The 16,885-nt window shown below is 42.0% G+C and overlaps 1 protein-coding gene across 5 annotated transcripts in view; it reads left to right on the top strand.

The window, feature by feature from the left end:
- Nucleotides 1-16,885, top strand: part of DNAJC1 (DnaJ heat shock protein family (Hsp40) member C1) — a 197,221-nt gene that overhangs the window by 105,321 nt on the left and 75,015 nt on the right. For 4 of the 5 annotated variants that reach the window (XM_073334216.2, XM_073334219.2, XM_073334217.2 and 1 more), the window contains 2 exons: nucleotides 3,189-3,355; nucleotides 4,412-4,459. In XM_073334216.2, the coding sequence (XP_073190317.1) occupies nucleotides 3,189-3,355; nucleotides 4,412-4,459 (215 nt within the window). The remainder of the gene's footprint in view (nucleotides 1-3,188; nucleotides 3,356-4,411; nucleotides 4,460-16,885) is intronic. The other variant, XM_073334215.2, reaches the window with a different exon arrangement.

The following is a 16,885-nucleotide window of genomic DNA, read 5'->3' as shown; positions in this document are numbered from 1 at the left end:
TCATTTAAATTGGATACAGTTATGTCCATGTATGAACATAACTATGTGATTAGTCAGAATCAAATATTTGTGTGCTGAATTACATTAATTTGGCAAATAGTTTTGCTGTTGTATCAAAAATACTTCTGAGTTTGATAATTTTGTTATAGGTTTATTAAAAATATTGTATCTAATAAAATGTAAATTGAAAGAAATGTTGTTTAACAGTATAGGCAAAGAAACTCAAAAGTAAAGACTTTGTTTATGTTAAGGTATGTTTTCAGAAGTGGCCTCAGGTTGTGAGCCTGTGTATTATTGTGTCTGCATATAATTGCAGGTATAGTTTATAGTGTTTATGTGGTTGATTTCTGTGTACTATAAAATGCACCCACAGTTACTTGCACCTATGAAAATGTAGATGCAAACTTTGGGTGCAGAGTTGTGACACTGTTGAAATTGGAACCTTAGGGTACTAGATCCCTCTGCTCTTTAAATACAAAGTGAAAGCAATAAATAACTAGCATGCATATTTTAATATGGAGACTGGATCATATTCCCTTTTCTAATTCCTTTTTTGATCCTAACCAAACTTTTAAAACTTGTTTTCAGAAGAAGCTAAAATGTGTATGTGTTTGAATTGAGTATAACGCTTCTCTATACAGTTTTGTATTTTGGCATGTGTACTAAAAGCTAGCAACCATTGTGGGGCATAGAGTACACATAGGGAAAACCCTTAGAAATTTGTACTACAGTCTCATTTGCCCATGGTCTGAGTTTTCTAAAATCAGCAGAGATGATTCAGCATAATTTGTTACCATCTCCCCAAAGCCTGGAGTGCAAAGATCATTCTGCTGTTCAGTAGATATAGGGTGCCAGTCACAAAATGGACCAGCTTTGTACTTCATGTAGCAAATTGTAGTATGAAAATGTGAACACTGCAATCAGTGTTTATCAGTAATTTTATGATATTAGAATGTATTATCATTTTGTTTCATTTGAATGATGACCTAGAGCATATCAATTAACTACTTTTACTGTTTTGTTTAAAAGGACTAGTTTATGGTGCTAGAAGGGCAAATTCAAGTAAGAAAACATTAAAATTATAGTGGTTAGCGATCCTGTGTTTATATTATTTTAAAAATGGCGAATAAACTTTTTTCAGCATTTTTCTCCTGAGTTCTGAGTGCAGAGAGAGGCAAGGGTATTAGTTATGAAACTGTGATTAGTAGAGTTTGTGGTGGAATTTTGACACAACCTTAATTGGGCCAATGATACTGAACAGAGCTGTTACTGGCTAACCATGTGTTGTCCATCTTATATTTTAAAAATAAATGAACGTGTTGAAGGTTTACAACATTCAAGAGTATAGACACACAACATTACAGAGCATAGACATATCCAGTGTGTTAAAGTCAGAATGTTACGTAATACGAATTCTCCAATGGTTACATGCAAAACAAAAAATCTTTTAAAGTTAAGTTCACTGTATACTTCAGCATTAGTACATAAAGGTAGTAAAATCCCCAAATGTGTATTTCAATTGTCCCTTTCCTTCTTAATTTTAAAGACCGTCAGTGGACTACTGAGTTCATAATAACATTTCCATCAACCTAATTGAGTAAATGCATCTCATGCAGATTAGCAATAGCTGTTTTATGCTGCCTGTTTTTCATGATCTAATTGCTAATTTACCCTCATGTCTATCTGCTTTACTGCTGAAATTGTGTAATATTCTCTGGGGGCTCAAACTAGAACCAGTGCAAGGGGGAATTCCATATAACTTGCAAATAGGAGAGAATGCAGCATGGAGGTCTCATTAACATGCGGCATTGCTAGAGAAGATACAAAGTGTGAAAAGGTAATTTCTTGATAAGTAAATATTATCCTACCAGGGAAATCTCTGTGCAGAATTTTAGCTTATTCTATTGACACCTGTGCATGGTTCCTGTTAGCACTTCTCACTATATTTTAAACCTTTTTTCACCTCACTTCATGTTTAAGTGTCAAATATAATTATTAAATCCTCCATGAAGTAGATGTTTGTAAAAATGTGGTTTAAAGAAAGTTTTTCTATTATTTATATAATTATATGTAACTGTTTTTTACTTACAGAGCTGTAAATATTTTAACATTTGAATTTTCTGATTTCTCCATTTAAATTCATGTGGTTTTCCTAGCAACCTAACTTGTTACAAGGATACCAGAAGAAAGATAGACCACAATTCCAAAGTGCAGCTTTATTTGTAGACTTAAAGGTGATTTTTCATTGAACCAATAGTATACATGTAGATCATTCTCATGGTAAGGGATGTCCCTGTGACCATGGATAGTTCCTTGGTCTAAATCCTGATATTAAAGAGGTGATTTATAACTCCAGTTCAGTGGTCACCAAACTGAGTAGCCTTAGGCTTCCCAGGACTAACCAGCTGTCAGTTTTCTCAGTTGGGAACTCAATTTACTTAGAGTTTGAGTAACTACCAAGTCACACTCTGGCGGTATATGGTAGTTGGTTTCTCTCCTGTTTTGGGGAGTTTACACCACAGGGTTTCTGAAATTCAGAATTGTAAGGGTCTGCTTTTGAGATGTTTTGTGGGTCTGTTTTTCAGAGAGGCTGAGCATATAATCCCATTTGAAGGCCAACTGAGTCTGAAGATGCTCAGCACCTCTGAAAATAAGGCCTGAGATCTAGATCTACCTAAACTTCCAAATGTTAAAACAAAGATATTTGTAAATAAGAAGAATCTAAGGGGTGGGAGGAACTAGACATGAGCTCAAAAACATATACTTTGTTCAGCACATTTGAGGAAAGGGGGAAAGCAAAAGTGACTTTTGAGATCTTTCTGCCTCATCCATTCCTGAGGTCATCTGGTCCTGTCTTGACATGTCCTCTACACGAGGCAAGGGTATTGGATGATGTAGTGCTGACTTTACACCGCCGGGGGAAACGCCAGCTATCCATTTAGGGCAACTTTCCAGCTGCTGCTCGAAGTGAGTCCAAGGATCTAGCCCAATGTGTATTTACTTGTTTCTTTGTAGAAGAATAAAACATTGTGCTGTGCAGTTTTGGTTATGACAAACATTTGTCTTCCTTCTCCCTAATAAAAAAAAAAAATTGAATCCCCTTTTGAACTGAAAAGCTCAACTCAACATTAACCATGGAGCGGCTAAGAACACCTCTAAATCATGATCATTTCTATTTATTTTTGTAGAGGAGAAGAAACCTAAAGTCAAGAAACCAAAGTCTGAATTCCCTATATACACTGCTTCAGAATCCAATGCATATATACCATCATATGATCATGGAGCTTCTATTGAAGAGATTGAGGAACAGATGGATGATTGGTTGGAGAATAAGAACAGAACATACAAAAAAAAGGCAAGTTAAAATTTCCCTTTACATTTGTCAAGTACATTTGAAAGTTCTTCTTTGAGTGATTGCACATGTGCATTCCACTCCCGGTGTGCATGCACCCTGCATGCAGTCAGCAGAAATGTTCCCCTCAGTGGTACCTGACAGGGCTGCTTGAGCACACTCTTCTTACCATGCAGCACTAGTACCAGTATAAAGGGCCAGCCAACCCTGAGTCCCCCTCAGTTCCTTCTTGCTGCCTGTGATGGTCCCTGGAACTGCTACTCTTGCTTCTGCAAATACTATGTGACTGTGTTCTCTTGTATTTTATTGTAAATAATGTAGTGTTATTAAGTTCACTCAAAGGGTGCCATACCAGTTCCGAGAATGCCAGACTCTGCTTTTTCTTTGTTTGCAAACAGCTTTCCCATTTCCTCAGTGCTTGGTCTCATATCACCACAGGCCGTTGAGTGTTGAGTACTAAGAAGAGGGATACACCCGCCAGTTTATTTCTACCCCTTTCACGAAGATCTTGTGGTCCAACAGGTTCAGTCTCTCCCCTCACGTGGGAACCATAGAGGAGGTTCCACAGAATGTAAGAGGAAGGGTTTCTGCTCCCATTATTTCCTAATCCCAAAAGCAAAGGGGAGTCTCAGACCTAAGTTAGACCTGTGTCAGCTCCACAACTATCTCAAAAAAATTTCACATGGTCACTCGCGCGTCTGTTTTTCCCTTTTTGGAACCTGGAGACAGTTACACCACCCTCGATTTCAGACACGTCTACTTCCATGTGTTGCTCTATCAAGGGCATGAACCCTTTTATGCCAGCACATTCAACCCACCATTTTCAGAATGGTGTATCTAGCAAAACAGAATATCTAGCAAAACAGTATCTTGTATGGTATCCTATAAAACTGTTGTCACACGGATCATTAATATCATCATGGGTTTATGTACAGGTTATGTATAAAGAATTTTGTATGTGTGCTAGAAATGTAAAGTATGTTTTGGAGCTAGTGGACACATAAGTCTGCCCTAGACAAAGGAATGTTGTTTTACCCATTGCCTGTCTCTCCAATGCAGATTGAGCAAGGGGAGGCAACAGATCGTGGAAGCACATTTACATGTAAGGTAAACAAAGGCCTTGTCTACGCTAGAGGGGAAATTTGATCTAAGCTACGCAATTTGAGTTATGTGACTAGCGTAACTCAAATCAACGTAGCTTAGATTTACTTACCGCGGGGTCCACATTATGCAGTGTCAACAGGAGATGCTCTCCCGTTGACTCCCGCACACTTCTCGATCCGGTGGAGTACAGGAGTTGACGAGAGAGTGATCTGTGGTCACTAAATCAACCACCGATGCATCGATTGCTGCACGTCGATCCCCTGGTAAGTTTAGACAAGCCCAAAGTAATTAAACCAACTGGAGAAGCAAATGGACCAGAGGAGTAGGGAGACAACGTGGTGTCTTCACAAGCAGCAGGGGAGAAACTTTATCTGGGGACATACTTCACAGGAATATATTTCCCTTCTTTTTATAGTCCAGTGAACCTTTGAGGGAACCCCTGAGTTATTGATCACTTAGGGGACATAGGGAACAGAGCACCCTTTGAGCCTGTGAATGGTGGATCCTCTTGGCCTGTAGGGCAGGAGCTGCTACTGGCTTGCTGTAAGTGTGAAACTCTTTTAGGGAAAGATATAGCTTGCTAGAATTAAGTTTTAGGCACTAGAAAACATGTTGTTTTTGTTTGTAACCCTTTTCTATCTCTTGTATTCTTGCCTGATATCACTTAAATCTGTTTCTTTATTACTATACTTATTCTTGTTTTATTACAAAACCTTCTTGATGTTCTATTGAAGTAAAGAGGGAGTTCTCAGCTAAACTAACAGGCTGGTGTGTGCTCTGTCTCTTTGGAGGCAGAAAACTTAATATCTGTGGGTATCCAGTGAGAAGGACCGGACACTGCAGGGAGATGTCTCTGGGGAACTCGGTAACTGGGTTTGCTGGTTGTTATTTGCAAGGCAAGGTTTTGACTGACTCGAGGAGTTTGCTAGCAAGGCGTACAGTCTGTAGTGACATACAGTTTAGTAGCAGCAAAGCTCTCACTTGCTGAAGCAGATGGGTGACCCAGTGACTTACAGTTCTGGGTTCCCTGAGGAGAGTGTCAGTCATATATGTGGAATATACCATGTGGTTATGCCAGCATAATATCCATACGCTAAAGTCCAGAGAACAATCTTTTTCCAGCAGTGTCTCTTGAGGCTACACATGCACCCTGTATCCCCTCACGCCCTCCACAGCGAGGGTATAAAAGGCAGAGCACCCCCAACTGACACTCAGTTCTTCTCACTGCCCATGGTAGCAAGTTGGAGCCTCAGTGTCATCCTGGTTACCCTGTAGTATAGCTAGTTATGGGGTTTTTTTAGCATTATTTAGTCTTTAGGTTAGCTTCAGATAAGTTATATTTGGTCATTGGTTTATATAAAAAACAAAAATGTTTTCTTATTGTTTACACCTCGGTACTACGGACTAGGTCTGATGGTGATGAGCAGGTCTCCAGGCTTTAAAATCTTCCTTGCCTGCAAGACTGCTGAGCCTGCTAACGATGCAAAGTTAAAGTGTGCGTTTTGTTTAGGGGAGGTTCACATCTCTTTCCCTGTGCCATCTGTAATTTTTTTTTCCAAGTGTTCACAGAGGATTCCTGATGCTCATTCGAAATTGTTCCTGATGGAAAAAAATCTATGTGGAGTGTGTCTGACTCTGTGGTACACCCTCAGCAGTGGTCTCTTGCTTTGAAAACATTTTCAACAAGTGCCCTGGCTACAAGAGATGCCACCCTGGGATATAAGAAGTCTTCTGGCTCTAAGTGCCCTCATGCTGTTAGCAAACACTGAGTTTCATCAGCCCTCTTCAGGTCAGTCAGTGTCTCCTGTTACACAAGAGAGGAAGGAACAAAGATCTCCAGGCACATCCCAGCATCAATCACCATCCTCAGTATTGGCCAAGAAGACAGTCTTCATAAGCCTTCTATAACCAGGCTTCTATGAAATCACATCAGTACTGTGAGTCTAAGTCTAGGGAATCATATACCTTAGCCTCAGTGCCACATCCTGTACTTCTGGGGACCATGACTTCCTCGGTACCATATACAGACATGACCACTTCTGGGACGCTAGCGTTGGTACTGGTTGTCATGGTACCTTTGTGATACCACCTCCCTTGCCTGCTGAGACTGTATTTTCATAACTTGTGTACCTTAGTTATTTTGGAATCAAAGTCCGTTGCTGGATGGTTCTCCTTTGTCTGCAGTATGCAGAGCTCTGCCAGCATCAGAACCTAAGGTATTGAAGATAAAAATATCTGTGCCCAACTTTGCTGGTACTGATGGCTATCTTTCATGTGAAATCTAAGGGTCTTCCAGTTTCTACACTTCAGGAATCTTCTGCATTAGAAGAATTTTATTCATTTGCATCCTCATCTTTGCATAGTAGTCAGAGTCATTCTCCTAGGGGGTTTTCACCTTTGACTAAGTGACCTGAGAGTGCCCTTGAAGGAAATCCTTCTTGTCATAGATCTCATGCTCCAAAAAAGTCTCATATTCCCTGGTTCCCACCTGTATGGCACTTACAAGCTCTTACCTTATGGGACGCAAACCTGGCCTGTTTGGTCTTCATGGAACTATGATTCTCTTTCATTGGCTCCTCATTCAGTTGCATGAGGTCCAGGATAAAGTCTACTCTTCCAGTGATCATGCCAGGGACCCTCAGTCGTCCCATTAATTTCTCATTGGGCAAATACATTGACTATATCAACTTCAGGGCTTTCCAGGACCTCCTTGAAAGGATGGTGGACACCAGCACCTTTCCAGGATCGCCTTAAAAGAATAAAGATTCACCTGGAAGGTGTCAAGGAAAGAGCTCATAAATTCTTTGATGTTTTATACCTGATATCCCAAGGTCAGTTAGCTATGCTGATTAATAAAGGCATTCTTGAACCCCCTAAGGATTTATGCCAGGCTCCAGCATCCATCTTGGCCATGACCAGAAAGGCAGATTGCAGATACCAGGTACCATCTGAGGCATTTGAATAACCTTTTTATGCACCTGATACCTGGTTTGTTGGTTGTAACAGCAGTTCACAAAAAATCTAAGTTGCCTGATCTGTTTAGGTGAAACCTCAAGGACAAAGAACCTAAGACGATGGATCTGCTGGGGGGAGGGGGGGTGTGGGAGTTCATTCATCTGCTTCTTTGCAATTTCAGATAGCCAATTGTCCTGCTTTATTGACTAAATATAACTTAATGTAATGGGACAAGGTTTTACTACTGTGGGAGAGACTTCACTGTTAGGGCAAAGACAGCTCTGCAGGCCTCTCTGGATGCTTCTGACGCTGCAGCCAGGTCAATGGCCACTGTGATGAGGTGACTGAGAAGAACAACGTTTTTGTGGTTGTCAGGAATTCCTACAGAAGTTCACAGCACTGTTGAAGATTTGCCTTTTGAGGGCCTCTTTTTTTTTTTTAAACTCCAGAATGGATGAAGCATTGCACTTACTGAAGGATTCCAGGCACCACTTTGGTCTCTCGGTCAATATTCCTCTTCTGAGAAGGAGTATAAAGGAACATTTTCTAGACAGTGATTTAGATTCCAGTTCAGCAAGGGTGTATCTTCCTCAAGAGATTTGCCACAATGAATCATATTATCTTGTCTTCAGTCTCACCCACTGAGTCTGCCTCCACTTTATGGGTTATATATTGTCTACTGCTTATGTGTCTAGTACTTATTCATGGTTCTCCCTTCGACCTCCCTGAGTTTTGCTAAGGTTTTTCGGGGTGTACTAATTGAGCAGCACAGCATGGATTTCCCTGTAGAAATTTCTCAGGAGGTACTTTCATTTCTTCCTTGATGTACAGACTTTCTAAATGTCTGCCAAGGTATTTCATTTCACTAACTACCCACATCAAACACCCTAATGACAGAGGCATCCAAGTTGGGCTGGGTGCACCCTTGGACTCTCTCCAGATCCAGGGCACGTGGTCCCAAGCAGGGACTGCGTTGCATAAAAATATGCTAGAGCTCAGAGTATCTAGCCTGCACTGCTTTTCTTCCTCTCCTTCAGAGTATCGCTACTGAAATTCTGATGGACAGCATAACAGTGATGCACTATATAAACAGGCAAGGGAGAAGGCAGGATCCAGCACTCCAGTTTTCCCCTGAGTCCTATGCCGTTTTTTCCCAGCTCTCTGTCTCTGGTGCCCCAGCTGCCCATCTCTGCTTCCTGGAGTCATCGGTCTTGAGTTTATATGGTAGAGTTCATCCTTTCCAGAGTGTGTGTAGGGCGTCTTCCTCCGTGTTTCCATGCATGGGCCCCTGCCATCTCAGTGGTCCTGAACTCGGAAGCCGTATGCTTATATCCTATGTCTGATCAACTTCCTGTAGCTTTCCATCTTCCAGGTTCCCAGAAAGATCATCTCACCTAAACAGAAAGCACTCCATCAATCATGAGTGGAAATTGAGATGTAGGATTAGATCAGGTATTTCTAAAATGGGACGTTCCCCTTGGTAGATCTGTTTGCTTCCAATGTGAACATGAAGTGTCCAGCATTCTGCTCCGGGAATCAGACACTGATAAGTCACTCAATCTCTTGTAAACCCTGCAATGCCCGTTAGGCATTGGGTGAAAGTACAGTGGCCACCCATGTTGGAGTAACCCGTTGGGGCAGCCTCAGAACAGAACATATGGTCCTCAACTTTCTTTTCACAGCTTTCTGGCCAGTTAAAGCACAGATATCACAGACTGCAGTCCATAAGTTGAAGTCTGGGAAAGCACCTGGGGTTTGTGATATCGCTGCTGAATTGCTGAAGACAGGTGCAAGTATTTTTATCATAGCTACGTAGGCTTTTCCAGACCATCTGGTGCACTGTTGTCATCTCCAGTGATTGGAAGAACAGTGTTATTCTGCCTCTGTTCAAAAAGGCTGGTAAGGCAGAATGTAGCAACTATTGAGATGATATGCTGCTGTTAGCTTCTGGGAAAATCTTTTCTCCCATGTTAGCATCTTGAATCAATGATACACTGCGTGGCAAAGGCCAGAATACTCAGTGCAGCTTTAGAGCTGGTTGTTCCATTGTTGACCAGATCTTTACCTTGAGACAGCTTTTTAAGAAGATGGCTGAATTTAATAAGCCAGGTGTGGCACTTTTTACATAGACTTCCATCAAGCCTTTGATCACTATGTCATGCAAGTTTGTGGGATCTGATGAGGTGACTTGGTGTCCCTGGGAAGATAGTATTATTGATAGAAGAGGTTTATAATGAATAGAAAGCTGTATTAGATTTAACGATAGATACACAGCATAGTTCCCTGCGTCCATAGGAGTTCAGCAAGGCTGCGCTCTGTTATCATCGTTCAGTAGTGGCATTGATTAGTTAATGGATAAGCTTGAGGAAGCAGCTGTTGGTGGCGTTGGGCTGAACACAGTTCTGTTCTGAGATCTCGAATATGCCAATGACATTGTCTTGTTGGATCAGTTTGGTGAATTGGTGCAGCTGCTGGCCAATCTGGTTGAGCTAAAAGCAGTGTGTGTTGATCTGGTTATTTATCTGGATAAAACTAAGCTCCTGACCATTGCCATCAAGCAACCTCCAGGTCCAGATTACGACCAGCTCAGTATTAAATCTGTCTGGACTGGTCATCAAGTACGTGGCAACTGTCAAATATCTGAGCAGCATCAGAGTGTTGGAAGATGCTAAAGAGGTTGACGTTTATAGAGCAGCAACTTCAGCCATTTTTGGGGCTCCTCAGCTGCCTCTGTGGGGAAGTCATGACATCAGACTGTCTACGAAGTTGAGGGTCTATAGACTCATGGTCATACCAACTCTGTTCTACTTAAATGAAATATGGGCAATGAGGAAGGCTATAGAACACCAGATGAGTATTTTTTGATTCTCGTTGTCTTCATCATATGCTCCGTATTAAGCGGCACAACAAGATCACAAGTATAATTGCTGCCAATCAATATGAGTTGATGGAAAATAGCCCTTGTCAAACTAATTTGATATCTTTTTTGATGAGATTCCTAGTTTGGTTAATAAAACAGGAGTATTAGTGTAATATACTTAGACTTCTGTAAGGCATTTGACTTGGTACCACACAACATTTTGATTAAAAAACTAGAACTATATAAAATTAGCATGGCATACATGAAATTGATTAAAAGCTGACCAAGTGATCGGTCTCAAAATGTAATTGTAAACAGGGAATCATCGTGGAACAGTTTTGGTTAGGGATACAGCTGGGATCAATTCTTGGTCTAATGCTATTTAACATCGTTACACAATGACCTGGAAGAAAACATAAAATCATCACTGATAAAGTTTGCAAATGACCCCAAAATTGGGGGAGTGGTAAATAAGGAAGAGGACCTGTCACTGATAGAGTGATCTGAATCTCTTGGTAAACTGGCTGCAAGCAAATATGCATTTTAATATGGCTAAATGTAAATGTATACGCGTAAGAACAAAGAATATAGGCCACATTTACAGGGTGAGGGACTGTATCCTCGGAAACAGTCACTCTGAAAAAGATTTCAGAGTTTTGGTGGATAATCAGCTGAAAATGACCCACCGGTGCAATGTTGTGACCAAAAGGGCTATTGTGGTCCATGGATGCATAAACAGAGAACATGGCCATATTGGGTTAGACCAAAGGTCCATCTACCCCAGTATCCTGTCTTCCGACAGTAGCCAACGCCAGGTGCCCCAGAGAGAATGAACAGAGCAGGTAATCATCAAGTGATCCATCCCCAGTCTCCCATTCCCAGCTTCTGGCAAACAAAGGCTAGGGACACCATACCTGCCCATCCTGGCTAATAGCCATTGGTGGACCTATCCTCCATGAATGTAACTAGTTCTTTTTTGATGTAGCAGTGGTGAGCATTGAAGAGGGATTTGAAGGAGGACAAGGCAGTTGCCTTATGGATCAGTTCTGGAATGGTGTTCAGTTCTTCAAGAGCAGTGCAGAAACATGCTTGGGTACTTTTGTGTGAGAAGCTGACAAATGGGTGGATTAGATGGGAGCTGAGGAGAGGGGTACCTTTTTCACTATGCTGGATAGAGGTGAAGGAGTCCAGGACCTGACTTCCATCTGGGTCCTGATGCACCTTTGAGTCTATGTCGAAATACCCAAAAGGATGGATTTTTTTTGTTTTATAATGATGATAAAGATCAGGAATTATTCTTTGATACCCATCTCCTTTCCAACTGTCTCACTAGCCTCCATTGTCTTTTCCACACAGGTAATACAAAATATATATGCTTTGTATTGTACTCTGTATTTCCATATAACTCTTGCGCACTTTATCATTCTGTGTATTGGACGATATGAACTGAAGTCTGAAGGAACAATTCATCCCCCAACGTGCAGTAGCATAGGCTGCTCTCTATCCTGATTCAAGCCAGAGAATAGGGTTATGAGGGTGCAAAGTGATGGCTTCTGGAACCCTTACTGAGAGTTGTCTAATTTTTTAGATGTTTACATTTTCTGCTTGCTTCATTACTGAAAATTTAAATTTTTTAGGGATTCTCAAGTTTAGCTATGCACAGAAACATTTTTAATACAGGAGATATTATTTTGAAGATATTGTTTAGTGCTACCAAGTAAATATAAATCATTCATATTCTACTAGCTAAACACTTTCAAAGCACCTAGTGAATTCTTTTCATAGAAATTGGTGCCAGGTAAAATTTTGTATAGTTAGTTATCTAACTCTGGAATGGGAATTCATACAATAGCAGTGTCATCTGTTTTTAAATCTGGTTCCCTAAATGGCATGAGTCAGTTCCCAAGGGAACAGCATAAGTAATACTGAAATCACTGAGTTAACATAACTAGGTATCTTACAGTGTCTGAGTTTTTGGAGAGCATCATTGTAAAGGACTTTTTGGTGATGTTGACTTTATTTTCCAAGCAACGTGACATTCAGAGGAATTATTGAATTTGAAAGTTCCGTAAATCTCAGTTATCTGTTAAATAATGAATGTCTTCAGATGATGCACTGAAACATTTGTTTTTAATGTTTTGTTTCTTTGGTTTTCATTCTGATGTACAATTAAGTATCTGGATTTTCTTCAAATCAGCTCATCAGAAGGAAAGTACAAGCAGCTTCCCTTGTTTAGATTGAACTTCTACTTTAGTCTTTACGTGAATTCTGGTGATGGATAAACAGTGCTGTGTACATACTTTTGTTGGGATTTAGAGGATATTTAAAGGCTATAAATGTCACAGTTTGTATCCTGCTTCATCACATCAGTTTGTTGCTTTGTGTATACTATTAAGCTACCTATCATATTACTTTGTAGCCATTTAATCCTTTACCTTCCTGTTACCTGTCTAACGTCTTCAGATCACTTTTAATTAGACCTGAGAGAATGAAGGGAAAATTATTAGTGGACATGTTTTGTTACATCTGAATTATTTGATCTGATTTTTGTTGTTTTGTTATCTTTTCTGCAAACATTAATGCAAATAGATTTTTTTATACGAATATCAGGAAAGGAACTTTTATTCATGCCCAAAGTGCACATCCAGATACTTCAACATGGCTTTGTGTATTTGGGAATGAACATAGTATTAGAAGGGAAGAAGAGACTAGGATAGTGCAAGATCCAGTGATTTTGAAAAATAAATAAATGCAATGAAGTGATTCTTGAGACCTTTCTTACTTTGTCCAGTAAAGCAGAAATGCCACAGACACACCCCTCCCCCAGAATCAGTGGATGCAGGAACTTGATGGGACCAGTGGTGAAAGGAGGACAGTCCCAGTAGCAAGGGGGGGGACACTCTCATCAAGGGACAATAGATAGCTCCTTCCCCTGGGAGTTTCTGGCACTCATTGGCCATCTGGGGGGGAGGGGTTCTGATTGGTCAGCATTTCCCAGCTCCCAGGATTTAGCCCAGTGCAGGGACATGTGAAGCCTCTTTTGGCTCCTTTCCAGCAAAGAAAAGGTTACTCACCAGCTTCCAGCAGCAGCAACAGGAGTCCTCCAGATGCAGAGGGAGGCTGATAAGGATCCTGGGGCCGCTTTCCCCAGGGGCAGAAGGTCTGCTCTGGTCGGGGGCGGGATGCTACTATGGGGGGGATACCTCTGCCCACCCATCCCAGCATGGTGGCTCTGACTTCAGTCAGAGCAGGAGCCCCCTAAGGGAGGGATTCCAAACTGGTTCCTAACCCTAACCCTCCCCCACTTTGCCTGATTGAAGGATGGGGGCTGGGAGTCACGTAGTATTTGATATAGTGGTGGTGAAGGCCCTGGCTCTGTATTCCTGGGCTTGCCCTGCTGTAGATAGCTCTAGGGCAGTGGTTCTCAAACGTATATTATTGCACCCTCCTCCAGTATTTTACCTCTCCCCCGCCACACAAGTACATATACCGATCTATGCAGCAGTGGTGCGCCTCTTGAATCATTTTCAGCTTCTTTGTTTTTCACTTGAGTTGTTTTTTCCTGTTGCACAAATGAGCCAACAATCCACTATAGTAAGAGCAAAAGCAAAACTGCGATTGTGGTGCTTGCTCACAATTTAATGTGGACACCGCATCGTAGCGAACGGATTAACATACAGATGGCAACGATTTTGTGTAATGCTATGCAAGCTTAACAGAGATCTGTCAAAATGCACAGCGCCATCTGACGACGTGATACATCTGGAGGAATCATCTTTGCTAGTTATTCATTGCTGTGGGTAAAATGTGCACAATACGTTTCTTCACCCCCCCCCCAGCTTCTCATGCCCCCACAGAATATATTTCACACCCATCCGGGGGGCCCTCCCTCCCAGTTTGAGAACCTCTGCTCGAGGGAAACTGCTCTCCCCAGTCCCTCACCTGTGGAGGGGAGATTCTAGGGATCACACAGTGCCTCTGTGGTGGCTGGGAAGGGCCCTGTGTCCTTGGGCGGCCCTGCCAGGGCTGGGTCTGTTGCATTGGTCCCTCCTGCTGTGTGCAGGAGGATAGGCCGCTGGTGTACTCCTCCCCCACCCCAACTCTGGCTTCCAGTGGGGGGAGGGGAAAAGGCTTGTGTGGCCTTAGCCAAGGATACAACAACCCAGCAGGTGTCTGCTCCAGAAGCCATCTCTTCTGCCCCATCACTTCACCCTCCACCATCCACAGTGAGGCAGCAGGAGTCAGGGCATAGATAGTAGGGGTGTCCTCCTGTAGTCATGGGAGGGGACACACCATGCCTTAATGGAGGCACTGAGAGTTGTGGCCTTAGAGGCAGGCGAGGGTTCATTTAGGCAGCTTTTCCAGGGATTTGTGGGCTTGGGAGCGCAGCCTCCATGGAGGAGGGTGTGCTCAGTCTTCACAGGAAGGGAGATCAGACTAGGATCAATGGCCTGCAACAGGCCCAGAAGGAGAGTGAGAGGAGGAGGAGAGCAGCTGGGCAGGAGCCGGGACCTCAGCAGAGACAGTTCGCTTTGCAGGTGGTGGTGAGTCAGAGGAGTGCATTCCCATTAATGCCATCCTGAACCCTCATACAGGCCATCCACGGAATGGATTCAGGCTCTGAGTTTAAGGATATTTGAGGGTCCAAGCCCCAATGAGGTGGATGAAAATGACAAGGAGTGGGTGAGTGGCTCTGGGCCTGGGCCTCACTCCCATAACTTGCCAACAAGTTCAGCAGGCATCTTCAGGATGTGGTGGTGGGTTCTTCAGCAGCCCGCAGATACTGACAGAGGGATTGCAAACCTTGGCTCTCAGGGGCAAGGCCCAGGTCACTCCTTCCTTGGACACTTTCCGCCAAGGGATATATGGTGACCTGGTAAAATCACTGGCATTGGTGGCCTGTAGGTTGGGCAGCCTGCCTGATAAGAATGGGGCCCTCTCAGAGGAGGGGTGACACTCACAAGTTTGGTGTGGGACTGGTATCCTGCAGAGGTGTTCCCGTCCTTCACCAGGTGACACCATTCCTAATGAAACCCAGGCAGGAGACATAGCAGCTAACATCTCTAGAGTTTATGTGGGGGGATAGCCCATCGGTCTAAAGGGTTTAAGGAAAAGGTTGGAAAGGGAAACTTGTGAATTTATTTACCATGCTGTTTAGAGAAGAGCAGACAGAGCTGGAATGGAAGGGGGTGGGGGCAAATAGCACTGGAGGAAAAAAAAAGATGAGGACAAACCCTACAAACCTAACATGACTCAAACTCTTGAAGTGGTCAGCAGCCTTTCGCATTTACAGTAGAACCTCAGAGTTCCGAACACCTTGGGAGTGGAGGTTATTTGTAACTCTGAAATGTTCCTAACGCTGAACAAAATATTATGGTTGTCCTTTCAAAAATTTATAACTGAACATTGACTTTTAATACAGCCTTGAAACTTTACTATGTAGAAGAAAAATGCTTCTTTTAACCATCTTAATTTAAATGAAACAAGCACAGAAACAGTTTTCTTACCTTGTCAATTTTTTAAACTTTCACTTAATTTTCTTAGTAGTTTACGTTTAACACAGTACCTTATTTCAGTTGCTTCTTTTTTAGTATTTGTTCTCCATGAAAAAAATGCCAGTGCAAAAGTCCACCAATTTAAATGTCCATTCAAATAGCACTAAAAAAAAAAAAAAACCACTGCTGAAAAATATACTCACACTCGTCTTTATAATGACAATTTAAAAAAAAAAAAGGTGTTCAAACTTAATTTTCCTGCTTAAGTACTACAGGATAAACTATGTAGACTTGAAAAAAATCTTTAATGTTACTCTGCTTGAGGTTGCTAACATGCTTTTTTGCTGCCAATGTGCATAGCTCTTGAACCATCATTAGGTTAATCAGTGTGGCTTCAGGCTGTTCAAGCCACTCTTCTGCATGCATGTGTGGGATCTTCTTGGTGTTCTCGCCCTCCTTCTTGTCACTTTCACTGTCAGTGTCACTGTTCCTCATACCAATTCAATTATCTCATGGTAGCTAAAAATAGGGTGTCTGTCCTCATGTTTATCCACATTTAGCCATTCCTCCTCTTCTTCCATGGTGATAGCCAAAATATTTCAGAATAATTTAGTTGATTTCCATCTGATCATTGTTTTTCCAAAATACCTGGTACAGTGTTAGCAATACATGGCCAAAATTTATTCGAGGAGCATCTCAAAGACGTAGAGCCAGTCTCACTCCAGGGCTCGGCACACATGTAGACAGCCTCTTTGATTGTCAGCTGTTTACAAAAATCTGTGTAAGATTCCAATTGCATTGATCCCAGTAATAATCACTATAAGAGGTTTTGCTTGTATCAATGATTCATGTTTTCCGGAATGCCTTGCCATTGGCTGAATGAGGTTTATGATGTTTGGTGGCAAAAATGAATACCAAATGCTTCCATCTTCTATCAAGAGATTTTCAATGGCAGGGTGAGATGGAGCATTATCCATCAGTAGCACAGGTTGGATAGGTAGTGATTTTGACGTAAAGTAGTCTTTCGCTAGTGCAACAAAGTGTTTAAAAAAAAAACAGTTGGAGAAAATGCCTTTATCCATCCAAGCACTGTGCTGGCTGTAGTAATGGACAGGTAGA

This window comes from Lepidochelys kempii, chromosome 2 (assembly GCF_965140285.1).
Source record: "Lepidochelys kempii isolate rLepKem1 chromosome 2, rLepKem1.hap1, whole genome shotgun sequence".
In the NCBI taxonomy this organism is placed as follows: Eukaryota; Metazoa; Chordata; order Testudines; family Cheloniidae; genus Lepidochelys; species Lepidochelys kempii.
The sequence above is the reverse complement of the archived record's forward strand: the minus strand, read 5'-3'. Positions and strand labels throughout refer to the sequence as shown.